This window comes from Micromesistius poutassou (assembly GCF_964030765.1).
Source record: "Micromesistius poutassou genome assembly, chromosome: 4".
Lineage (NCBI taxonomy): Eukaryota > Metazoa > Chordata > Actinopteri > Gadiformes > Gadidae > Micromesistius > Micromesistius poutassou.
The window spans coordinates 20031886-20044643 of record NC_140274.1 but is presented as its reverse complement, the minus strand read 5'-3'; the positions used below and the strand labels follow the sequence as shown (position 1 = coordinate 20044643).

The window sequence follows — 12758 nt, the reverse complement described above, 5'->3', positions numbered from 1 at the left end:
ATAGGCTGAAATAAACTGGAACTTAAAAGATGTGTCTCGTCCCCATTTATTGTGAATTTACCATATAGTCTGTGATAAATCAGTCAGCCAAAAAAAAGTGACTCGTTTTGGTATCAAGCGATTTATTCTCACAATATAATCACTACATTGCATTCATACCTTTTCAAGAGTTAAAAAAAAATAACATCTCTTGTTCTAGAACAAACTGTTTGGCAGGGATTCGAACTGTTGTTGTTTTAACATCAGAACCAAGGCACAGAGAACCTGTTTGGTTTGGGCCCATAAGCGCCTGAACCAGTGAACCCAGTGAGGTCACTGGTTTGGGCCCGTAAGCCTCTGAACCAGTGACCTCAGGGATTCCACCGAGCTATGCTGGACGCGTCCTGCTAGAATCACACGCGGCCGTATCGGCCCCATCGCTATAGTCCGGTCGGCACGCCTCACCGGAGAGCAGAGGAGACCGCCTGCTCACGCCGTCAGGGTCCCTGTGTGGAGCAGCACCACCTGTCCTGCCAGCCCGGCCTCCACTCCGCCCTCTGGTGTGACGTAGCGGGCCCCGTCCCCTCTCCTCTTGGGGTCCATCTCCCTGAGCTGGCCGTTGCTCTCAGCCACCGTCTCCAGGCGCCACAGCTGGTAGCGCAGGCTCTTGCCCTGCTTGGCCAGGATGTAGACCTCTTTGGCCCCCGTGGGAGGGCGGGGGGCCCCGGGGCCGGTGGCCAGGTGGAGCCAGGGCAGGGCGGGGTCCGGCTGGGTGTGATCTCCGTCCGCGCTGTCGACCCCAAGGAGAACCCCTGGAGGAGAGGCTTAGTGTTGGCCAGAGGCTACAGTGATGGCAGCCCTCCCATTTTAAACCAATAGCTAAACATTACCATCAACCGTTATCAGTCAAGTACAATTCAATTGTATTTGTAATCGCTCTTAATCACAGATACCGTCTCAAAGGGCTTAACAGGCCGTATATTTTGTCACAGATGTATACCGAAACTATTTGTAAGATAGTGCAAAGATATGAACCTTTCTGGAATAAAGTATCTGCTTGGATTTTAGCCCTCAATCTAAAAAGGCTTAGACCCTCCAGGTCCACATGAGCCACGCCGAGGGACCTCCTGTCCTCCTGTGTGTTGACTTACCGGAGGCCACTGCCCAGTGCGCTCTGTGGCCACCCAGTTGGCACGGCTCGTGGTTGAAATCCTCGTCGTATCTGTAGTGCACAAGGTCAAGGAGTCCAATCCTACTGACACAGCTGACACACATCAGAGGGAACAGGTACTGTATACCATCAGGTCACTTCCTGAAGACCTCAGTCGAATCCAAAGCGTCCGACAGGGAATTAAGAAACGGGTCGTTATGGAGCCGGTGGGGAGAAGACTTCACACTCAAGGACGTCAACACTTCGTCTGCGGACATTGTTGGATCGAAACCGGGATTATTTCTGGCTGAGATTCGTTCGCCCTAGCCTCTACACCGTCTACACCACCCATCAACACGTTCATGCCTTCAGGAGCGCACAATCGTGGTTGTGGTTGTGTTTGTGTAGGAAGGATACGGGATGAGGACCGGCTTCCCATCGCACAGGTGAGCCACGATGGCCGAGGCGTTGGCCCCGCCCACCCCTCCCGCCAGGAGGTCTGCCTTACAGGCACACACCTCCTCCGCCAGCAGCGCCATGTCCCGGGCTGGGGGGGATGAGGTCAAGGGGTCAAGGGTCTGTCGGTGACATCAGCAGCAGCAGCATCATCATCATACAGCCGGTTCGGCGGGGGGGGGGGGCGGGACCCCGACACTGACCTGAGAACATTTCCCCCTGTGCGGTGTACCCCCGTTTCAACGCCGTCTCGACGATGGTCTCCATAGCGACCGGCCTCACGGGCTGACGCAGGTGGGCCGCCATCCACAACGCCACCAGACCACACCTGAGGACCAGGGAGAAGGTTAGGACCCCCGGGCACCACGGAGGACCAGCGACACAGAGAGAGAGAGAGAGAGAGAGAGAGAGGCGGCCGGGGTCAACAGCTCAGCACTGGGGACATCGTTCACTTACTGCGGGCCGTCCTGGATGAGTGACGGCACGTACTTGTTGAATATGATCCACTGGAGATCTTTCCTAAAACTGGACGGAGGGAAACACAAACGATGTGAGCATCTGTTGAGTGCATATCTCGATATTCATCTTTAAAAGGTGACATATTACACCAGCAGGTGGTGTGAGTGTGGTTAGCCGTTAGAAGCCGTTTTGAAAAAACACCTGGTGGTGTAATATGTTGCACGATGGAGATCCACCTCCTACTACTGACCTGCTCTCCCTCTGGCTGAGCAGCAGGCGGGCCTCGGCGTGGTCGCCCTCCACAGGCCTCCTGCCTTCTGCTATGGCCTGGTACAGCTTCTTCTGGGTGGGCTGGGGGTCTTTGGGAGCTGGGGGTGGAGGAGGTGGCGGAGGTGGTGGAGGTGGTGGCATGGGCACCTCCATTGACGTGTTTAGTGATTCCTGGGGCTCGACTGAAGTGACTATAGTCTACATGTTGCTCTAGTATTCTGATGAGCCCATAACCCAATTGACTGGTTCAGCCATGGAGGGTGTGTGACTAGCTTAAATGGCTAAAACTTACCAACCGGGAGTCTATAACTTATAAGTGTTAAATCCACATGGATATTTAGCTTTATTCCACAGTCAGTCTGTTATGTCGTGTTCCAAATGCGACATAACTCCCTGTCACCATCATTAAACACAACTAATACAATATTTCACCCTTCTTTACTGTGCGAAACACACCGGCGCTGTTGTTGTAACCATATTTGGCAGCTTCCTGCTCGACCAATGAGAACTGGAAAAGGGACTCGGAACGTACCAATCGTAGTCTCGTTCGTATCTGTATTTACGCGAGAGTTCAGAGTGAGATTTGAGGTGAAGTGTGTCGTTTCATTCATCGTAGCCTCGGTGTGTTTTCCGTGGACGCGGTTAGTTTAAAAAACGTAAGTATTTGGTTTTAAATTTGAAGGTAAGTTGTCAAGCGAGTTCTCTTAGGATTCATCTGCACATGTTCGATGTGTTTTAAAAGAATACCATCAACAATAGGTAGGAAATAGGAGAAAAAGCGAGGCTGACTAGTAGCCTGGTGGTAGCTCAGATGCTAACATGCTAACACGCTGACCCGGCTCCATGAAGCCGCTCAGGGGGAACCGGTTCTGAGTCGTATCTTGTCCGTTTCAAACATCTCGTTTTAGGAGGAGAGGATGGCGGCTCCGGACGTGCGACTCAACCACACGATCTACATCAACAACCTGAACGAGAAGATAAAGAAAGATGGTACGGTCCAGCCTCGACCATCAGGGCGGCGGTAGACTGAACGTTACACTAAAGGTTAAAGCTAAGGATGTCCTCTCTTTTTTTTTTTACAGAGTTGAAGAAGTCCCTGTACGCCATCTTCTCGCAGTTCGGGCAGATCCTGGACATCCTGGTGGCGCGGAACCTGAAGATGAAGGGCCAGGCCTTTGTGATCTTCAAGGAGGTCAACAGCGCCTCCAACGCGCTGCGGTCCATGCAGGGATTCCCCTTCTACGACAAACCCATGGTGCGTCCAACACTAGCTGCATGTGGCTCAGGAGGTGGAGCGGGTTGGCTGGATAACTACTGGTTGCTAGTTCGATCCCCGGCTCCTCCTAGCTGAGTGTCGAGGTGTCCCTGAGCGGCTGTCGACTCTGCCGTCGGTGTGTGAATGTGTGCATGAATGAGTGAATACTAGGCAGTATTGTAAAGCACTTTGATTTGCCACTGCTAAAAGCGTGATATAAATTCAGTCAATTTAATTTACCATTAGAGCAATTTTGTGTCTTTCAACATGCGTCTACAATGTGTCTTTGTGGATCATGATTGTGAACCACGGTGGTTATACCTGTGGATGATCACACTCTGTTACGATTGGATGCCCCCTACAGCGTATCCAGTACGCCAAACTAGACTCTGACATCATCGCCAAGATGAAGGGGACCTTCGTGGAACGCGACCGCAAGAAGGAGAAGAGAAAGGTCAAGGGGGCGGAGGGCGCCGGGGCCAAGAAGGGCCTGCCGGGCGCCGCACTGCCCCTGGGCCCCGGGGTGGCTGGTGCCATGCCGGTGAGTAAACCTGCCCCCAAAGCACGGGTTCAAAGAGCACACGGTCTAGCCTGGCTGTTGCCAGACCAAGCTCCATCCTAGATAGCATGTTGGTCTGGGGAGGCTGCTGTCATTTTCTTCACCACAAGAGGCGTGATCAACGGGCCTAGTTCAAACAACTCTGTTCGCAATTGGCTGCTTGCCGCCGCTTCTGTCCTTCATTGTGTTAAACCAGCCAATGGCGCGCCAGAGGGAGAAGCCAGATTGGTGATTGGCTCCCGCGAAAAGCGTACCGGAAGCGGAAAGAAATGTATCGCTCCTCTCCAGCCCCTGCTGCAGGGTGAATTCAAATCGCCTGCAGAATGGGCTGGGGGTACCCAGTCTAGATATGATCAGGAGCTGTTTTGGGAGACTTAATTGGCTTCTGACAGGAAGGTCGGCCGAAGAAAGCTCATTATTAAGGTTACTGGTAAAACTGTTAATGCTTTGACCAATGGCAGTGGAGGATCAAACTATCCCCAAGCTGCAGTGTTGGTTGTGGTTTCACCCCACGCAGAAAGAGAAGAGTAGATGAAAGCGCAGAGTGGGACGCCTCTTTCAGTATATTGGCAGCTCTCCCTGCATACTTCCCCACATGTCAGCTCCATGGCTCCTGTGTTGAAACCACAGACAGTGAAGCAGTGAACAGTTCTTCATGGTCAGTCCCTCAAACCTCGCTGTGCCCCACTGTAGGGAATGCCTCCCATGAGCCAGGCACCCCGCATGATGCCCATGCCCGGCCAGCCCCCCTACATGCCTCCCCCAGGGATGATGCCTCCCCCCGGGATGGGCCCTGGCCAGATGCCCCCTGGGTCCATGCCCCCGGGCCAGATGATGCCCGGACAGATGCCTGGTCAGATGCCACAGCAGGTAATGTCCAGCTTCACTGTGTGTGTGTGTGTGTGTGTGTGTGTGTGTGTGTGTGTGTGTGTGTGTGTGTGTGTGTGTGTGTGTGTGTGCGAGAGAGGGCGACAGTGTGTGTGTGCGAGAGAGGGCGACAGTGTGTGTAACTTAATGCGCCTCTTGGTTCCAGATCGCGGAGAACCCTCCCAACCACATCCTGTTCCTCACCAACCTGCCGGAGGAGACCAACGAGCTCATGCTGTCCATGCTCTTCAACCAGTCAGTACCCCCCCCCCCGCCGTGCCCGCCCTCATGCCTCCCCTCTCTCTCCCCTCTCTGGCAGCTCTCTAACCCCCCTCTCCCTCTCCTCCCCCAGGTTCCCGGGCTTCAAGGAGGTGCGGCTGGTCCCCGGGCGCCACGACATCGCCTTCGTGGAGTTTGACAACGACGTGCAGGCGGGGGCCGCGAGAGACGCCCTCCAGGGCTTCAAGATCACGCAGACCAACGCCATGAAGATCTCCTTCGCCAAGAAGTAGTCCGCCCCGCACACAGACACTCGGCCGAGACGCCATTGGTGGGGGGGGGGGGGTCGTTCTTCGGCCTATTAATTCAGCGGTGGGTTAGACCCTACACTCGTCCACAGGTCTTGGTTATTCAGCGTAAGTATTCAATGCATCAAGTTGCCATGGGATCGCTGTAGGGTTAACCCACCATCAGAGACGGTGAAGCCTATTAGTTTTGACAATTAATGAAAGACTTGGGCGTTTGTCTTCTTTGATACGTAGCATTCAGGCAACTTGATGCTCATTCCTTTTTAACGTGTTTGTCATGAAGCATTGCACCCAGCGTCTGGTTTACCGGACATTGAACCTGGAGCTTTTGTTTTTTTAAATAAAAATCTTTGTATCTGAGATGACGTGTCTTTGTGATTGTGTTTATAAAAAAAAAAAAGTTAGTTGGCTTCTTCCAGCAGATGGCGATAAAGACCAAATTTACACCGTACCACAGAGTACGATTTACTGTAACGATAGTATATGGATTGTAATCTATAATGGATTGTAAATGGATTCACTACAGAAGTGGCTGCTACCGAAACCTATATATTTTAATTAGATAATTAGTTAATTAAATGAGGTAATGCATTTGAATTCTTTCCTGAATGGTTTTCCCCAACATCCAAATGGACACTAACGATGCATCCACGCTATACTTGTGTTTAGTCTGAATACCCAAAACAGGTTTCACTCTTAGAGCCTTATTTTACCGTTCCAGATCAAAACATATTTAAAGCAGCACATCAAAATCATGCTCAAACATTTGTTTACCTTGTGGCAAAACTGTTCAAGTCTCCGCGTGCCTCTAAAGATCAAGCAGGCTTCTGATGTTGATCATGTCTTTTATAACTAAGATCGACTTTGAATCTGTGTGTGTCCCTATGGAGATGTGGTACCTCTCTGAACACATGGTGTCGACATGAGGAAAATCAAATACACAATTTAGGGCTGCATAAAAAGACACTTGACATAGTTATGGATAAGGCCCGTGAATGTCGTGTGAGTGTGTGTGTGTGTGTGTGTGTCAACATACCACTTTAATCTCTTATGGTTTTGCATGTCTTTGATAATGTGTACCCTCCCGGGCAGAGGTGATAGTAAACGGTGGTGCAGGAGTAAGCGGTGACGGGACGAGATAACCTGTCGACTGATCCATCACCAGTTCTACTGAGGAGAGCAGCGTGCTGGACCGCACCATCTCCTCCAGTGACCCCAGGCCGGAGCCAGACCTCCTCTAGTGGTCTCTGTCGAGGCCAGACCTCCTCTAGTGGCCTCTGTGGGGGCCAGACCTCCTCTAGTGGTCTCTGTAGAGGCCAGACCTCCTCTAGTGGTCTCTGTGGGAGCCAGACCCCTCTAGTGGTCTCTGTAGAGGCCAGACCTTCTCTAGTGGTCTCTGTGGGAGCCAGACCTCCTCCAGTGGTCTCTGTCGAGGCCAGACCTCCTCTAGTGGTCTCTGTGGAGGTCAGACCTCCTCTAGTGGTCTCTGTAGAGCCAGACCTCCTCTAGTGGTCTCTGTCGAGGCCAGACCTCCTCTAGTGGTCTCTGTCGAGGCCAGACCTCCTCTAGTGGTCTCTGTCGAGGCCAGACCTCCTCTAGTGGTCTCTGTGGGAGCCAGACCTCCTCTAGTGGCCTCTGTAGAGCCAGACCTCCTCTAGTGGTCTCTGTAGAGGCCAGACCTTCTCTAGTGGTCTCTGTGGGAGCCAGACCTCCTCTAGTGGCCTTTGTAGAGCCAGACCTCCTCTAGTGGTCTCTGTAGAGCCAGACCTCCTCTAGTGGCCTCTGTAGAGGCCAGACCTCCTCTAGTGGTCTCTTTGGAGGTCAGACCTCCAGTGGTCTCTGTAGAGCCAGACCTCCTCTAGTGGTCTCTGTAGAGGCCAGACCTCCTCTAGTGGTCTCTGTAGAGCCAGACCTCCTCTAGTGGTCTCTGTAGAGGCCAGACCTCCTCTAGTGGTCTCTGTGGGAGCCAGACCTCCTCTAGTGGTCTCTGTCGAGGCCAGACCTCCTCTAGTGGTCTCTGTCGAGGCCAGACCTCCTCTAGTGGTCTCTGTGGAGGTCAGACCTCCTCTAGTGGTCTCTGTGGAGGTCGGAGGCCAGCTGGCCTCCGGGTCACTGCTGCTGTATGCAGATCAGCAGCTGGCTGTGAGAGCCCTCTGTTTGGACCCGGGTCAGGCTGGGCTACAGCAGCGGCTCCACCGGTTGCCAGGGCGCTCTATGTGGCAACACGGCCACGGAGTTAGGGTACGGGGAAGGAGGAACGTTCAGCGGAAGAACGTTTTGCATGAATCCATTTGATTCATGCCATGAAGAACATGCTGCATTGTCTGTGGTTTCAACACGGGAGCCATGGAGCGGACATGCGGAAAGTATGCAGGGAGGGCCGCCAATATGCTAAACGAGGCGTCCCACTCTGCGCTTTCATCCTACTCTGTGACGTTCTGCGTGGAGTGAAACCACGACGACACAACATCCGGTGAGATGTTTGAAGACAACTCAACACACACACACACACACACACACACGCACGCACGCACGCACACGCACGCACGCGCGCGCACGCACACTAACACGCACGCACACGCACGGTCTCACGTTTGGACATAAGTTATGTGTGTAGCATTAAAAGACATCAAGTGTCAGAACGACTCATAAACAAAGCGAAAGCCACAGGGCGCACGCATTCGTGTTCATTTGAAACCAAACCGACAGGAGCGCGCACCAAACTGACGCGCGCATGGGAGCGAGAGGACGGATATTCCCCGCCTCGGGACACACCCTCCTCCCGCCTCGGGACACACCCTCCTCCCGCTCCGTCTCCGCCACTGAGCTGTTTCCCACACTGAAGCCTCCGCCGCGGGGGGACACGGATCGCTCTGACCAATGACGAGCCGCTCCGAGGAGGAGACGAGACGAGAGGGAGATGCATTCATCGCGGAGGGGCGAGAGCAGCAGGCTGGAGGTTCCTCGCACACACACCCTCCACACACCGGACTATCCGACAGTAGGGCTCCCGGGAACATAGTCTAGTGGAGCTGGTGTGGCACGCGGATCAGGCGCGAGGACGGGAACACACGCACGCACACTCTCTCTCTCTCTCTCACACACACACACACACACACACACACACACACACACACACACACACACACACGCACGTGCGCGCGCGCACACACACACACACACACACACACACACACACACACACACACACACACACACACACACACACACACACACACACACACACGCGCACGCACGCACGCACCTGGTGGCACCGCGGAGCGAAAGGCTAATTGGGATGAGAGTTCAAGTCGAGACAAGCAGCAGGCTGGACGTCTAAAGCCTCTTAGCGCGAGGAGGAACACCGCACGAGGGGAGTGTGTTCAGCGCGTGTGTTTGTGCGACTACCGCCCGTGGAGAGCCACCCTGGACCCAGCCCCACGCCGGGGGGAGGAGAGGCACCGGCGGCCAGGGGGGGCCCTCGCTGGGGGAGACTAACCCGAGTGGATAAAGACGGGGATGGTGTTCGTTCACCGGACGCGTTGAACCGGCGGCTCCTCGCGTAGAGTTGCGCATTTCTGACAGTGGACTAAAAGGTGCGACTCAATGCGCCCGCCTTCAGTCCCGAAGTAGAGACGCGGAGATGGAGAGAGAAAGAGCGCATGGACCCACTCGGTCCGGTCCACCGGGGAGGAGAGGCCAGCTGGACCGGGGCAGCAGCGCCCCCGGAGAGGCGCAGCTCCGGCGCGCCGTTCTGTTTCTCTGCGCCCTCTCGGTGCAACCGCAGGTAAGCCACCGATTAGCGACTATTCTGGGTAGCTCTTTACGCGGCGGAGATATCTATTGTTTCAAACCAACGAACACTTAATCATGAAGTGAAACCATCCCTCCTCCGGTGCCCAAACGGCGCCTCCACCGCACGGTGTATGGTGGTATGTCCCCACCCGGGCTCTAGCACCACGCCGCACGGCCACCTGTTGCTCGGCTCCCCGGCTGCTGCCGCTCGGAGCTCCGCGACTAGATTCTGTAAAAAAAAATGATAATAGTTTTAAACTAGTTAAACTACTACTGTTAGGTGTAGTATTGCAGATGGGTCAGTATTATAGTCAGTAATGGTCAGTATTAATATAGTTGTAGATGATGGCAGACTTAATGCGCTCTTTCTCTGAACCAGCGTGCAGGTCCTCTATTGTTGGTGAGCAGACCACTGGGAGGATATTTGCATCTTCAATGGCTGCATCGCCATGTAACAAAATACGCTTATGGGTGAATGCGTGTTGGTTTTCAATGTAATCTCTCCTCGTCATACTTCAGCGGAAAGCTTAGGCCTCATGACTGGCTATTGTTCGCTTGCTTCAAGCCATTTGTGAAAGCTTCAGTTGGGATTTGGACAAGGTGTAGGTGCGAGGAATCAGAGGAGCCATGTTCCTTTTGCATCAACAATAACGTATTTTTCTTTGAATGTTTTATCTCCATCGATTGACTTTGATTGCATCAGATTGCCAGTCAAGGCGAACGAAGCGTCACCACGAGACATTGGATGATGTCAGATGTTTATCATGATCATAATTTGTGGAAAAATGCAATTTCCGATTGTCAATGGGGCTTGAGATAGTAGGTGTGTGTGTGTGAGTGGGTGTCTTTGTGTGTGTGTGTGTGTGTGTGTGTGTGTGTGTGTGTGTGTGTGTGTGTGTGTGTGTGTGTGTGTGTGTGTGTGTGTGTGATTGTGTGTGTGTGTGTGTGTGTGTGTGTGTGTGTGTGTGTGTGTGTGTGTGTGGGGGGGGGGGTTGGTGTGTGTGTGTGTGTTTGTGGTATGTATATATGCATGCATGCGTGTGGGTGTGGGTGTGTGTGTGTGTGTGTGTGTGTGTGTGTGTGTGTGTGTGGTATGCATGCATGCATGCGTGTGTGTGTGCGTGTGTGTGTGTGTGTGTGGAGGGGGCTGTGTTTTTCTTCTACAGTAAACACAGCATGTTTAAATTGTGTGTGTGTGTGTGTGGAGCCAGCGGGGGCCACGCAGAGTGACTCTGGGGCGTGTGAACGCTAAGATAGAGCTGCACAAGTCTCTCCCTCCCTCTCGCTCTCTCTCTCTCTCTCTCTCTCTCTCTCTCTCCCTCCCTTTCTCTCTCTCCCCCCCTCTCTCTCTCTCTCTCTCTCCCTCCCTCCCTCTCACTCCCGGTATGCCTCACCCCTCGGCTGGAACCCCGCCTGCTCCGGCCCGCACTGCAGTGGAGTCCTCACTGGTTCAGAGGAGTGAGAGTAGAGAGAGGAGTGAAGAGTGAGAGGAGTGAGATGGAAGAGGATTGAGAGGAGTGAGTAGGAGTGAGAGGAGATATCGGAGTGATGGGAGATAGAGGAGTGAGAGGAGATAGAGATGGAAGAGGAGTGAGATGGGAGATGAGTGAGAGGTGTGCGAGGAGTGAGATGAGATAGAGGAGTTGATGGGTGATAGGAGTGAGAGGAGTGAGATGAGTGAGAAGGAGAGAGAGGAGTGAAGAGTGAGAGGAGTGAGATGGAAGAGGATTGAGAGGAGTGAGTAGGAGTGAGAGGAGATATAGGAGTGATAGGAGATAGAGGAGTGAGAGGAGATAGAGATGGAAGAGCAGTGAGATGGGAGATGAGTGAGAGGTGTGCGAGGAGTGAGACGAGATAGAGGAGTGAGAAGGAGTCAAATGAGAGAGGAGTTGATGGGTGACAGGAGTGAGAGGAGTGAGATGAGTGAGAAGGAGAGAGAGGAGTGAGAATGAGTGAGAGGAAGCCTGGGTGAAAGAATGCACTTTTCTGTCCTGGTGAACCCACCAAAACAAATGTGGATCTGTCGTTGTGTATTTGGGTTGAACCCCATCGTCCCTCAGCCCTGCTCTGCTGCTGAGTTCAGCATCGTCAGATGTTCCTTCACTCTCTGACTCTCTCACTCTCTGAGTCTCTCACTCTCTGAGTATCTCACTCTCTGAGTCTCTCACTCTCTGAGTCTCTCACTCTCTGAGTCTCTCACTCTCTGAGTATCTCACTCTGAGTCTCATGGAGATGGAGGAAGACTCCCTCATGCTGCTCGTTTTTTTAAACCCCTAAATCCGGACTAAAATGCAATAACGGCGGGGAGGAGGTCTCCCTACCTGGGCAGGGGTCCCCCCCCCGAGCCTGCAGACCGGAGGGTGTACCCCTGCTCTGGGACCCGGGGGTCCGGGTGTACCCGGGGTGGGGTGTGTGTGTGTGTGTGTGTGTGTGTGTGGTGTGTGTGTGTGTGTGTGGTGTGTGTGTGTTATGATCGTGGGTCCCCTGCGGAGCCGCTCTGAGCCCGGGCCCCCTGCCTCTCAGGGGCCGCACGGCCGCGCTGAAACACTGGTATGCATGGAATGGGGGGGGGTGGTGGGGTGTGGGGGCGGGGGGGGGGGGGGGGGGGGGAGGGGGGAGGGAGGAAAGGGGGGCAGGGAGGGGAGGAAGGGGGAGTGAGTGATGAGGGCCACTGTATCTCCACCGCCCTTTGATGTGGAGCGGCCCCCCCCCCTTCCAACCAGGGACAGACAGACAGGGGACAGATAGACAGAGAGAGAGACAGGGGACAGACAGACAGAGGACAGATAGACAGAGAGACAGGGGACAGACAGACAGAGAACAGAGAGACAGACAGGGGACAGAGAGACAGACAGAGAACAGACAGACAAACAGACAGACAGGGACAGAGAGACAGACAGGGACAGACAGACAGACAGACAGGAAATCGGCAGACAGACAGGGGACAGAGAGACAGACAGACAGACAGACAGACAGAGAGACAGACAAACGGACAGACAGGGAAGGGACTTTGCCGGCGTAGAGACAACAATGGGTCGACTGATATTCCATGACGCGGCCCCAGGCTGTGTGATTGGTCCTCCTGGTTCACATGCACACGCCAGAGAGGAGTACGGCTTCACTCTGTGTTTTGCTGCAATAACACCTCAATGAACCTCGTGTTAATTAAATTCACCATAGGTTAATCGCCCGCATAGAAAAAAGCCAATTCCCCGACTTGGTTTGTGTCTGTGCCTGTCGGGCGTCGATTTACAGGAGCGGGAATCGGAAAAACAGTTCATTTCTTTTGTCTGCGCAGTTCATTCAGTGATGGCAGAGCGCGGGATGATGTGTGTGTCATTACTCACATGGAATACACAATGAAGTGAACACACACACACACACACACACACACACACACACACCTGACCCTGCTGGTCCCACACACTCTCAGGGGGGCTT

General features: G+C 53.6%; 2 protein-coding genes and 1 pseudogene across 3 annotated transcripts in view; 2 read left to right on the top strand and 1 right to left on the bottom strand.

Annotated features, from left to right (window-relative positions):
* Positions 1-123: 123 nt before the first annotated feature.
* On the bottom strand, positions 124-2794 carry actmap (actin maturation protease). The gene is made up of 6 exons (XM_084466770.1): positions 2295-2794; positions 2042-2110; positions 1789-1913; positions 1547-1676; positions 1131-1201; positions 124-791 (listed from the first exon to the last, which is right to left on the bottom strand). The coding sequence occupies exons 1-6, from the start codon at positions 2465-2467 to the stop codon at positions 469-471; spliced, it is 891 nt and encodes a 296-aa protein (XP_084322896.1). The 5' UTR covers positions 2468-2794; the 3' UTR covers positions 124-468.
* Positions 2795-2902: 108 nt separating this feature from the next.
* Positions 2903-5642, top strand: snrpa (small nuclear ribonucleoprotein polypeptide A). The gene is made up of 7 exons (XM_084466960.1): positions 2903-2970; positions 3223-3304; positions 3397-3569; positions 3934-4110; positions 4822-4998; positions 5162-5250; positions 5348-5642. Exons 2-7 carry the CDS (start codon positions 3232-3234, stop codon positions 5505-5507), a joined length of 849 nt encoding a protein of 282 aa, XP_084323086.1. The 5' UTR covers positions 2903-2970; positions 3223-3231; the 3' UTR covers positions 5508-5642.
* A 2237-nt stretch (positions 5643-7879) lies between these two features.
* Positions 7880-12758, top strand: part of LOC311341605 — an 8303-nt pseudogene continuing 3424 nt past the window's right edge. The window contains exons 1-3 of the transcript XR_014684120.1: positions 7880-7888; positions 9145-9309; positions 11378-11411. The product of XR_014684120.1 is annotated as an uncharacterized misc_RNA (transcript). The remainder of the gene's footprint in view (positions 7889-9144; positions 9310-11377; positions 11412-12758) is intronic.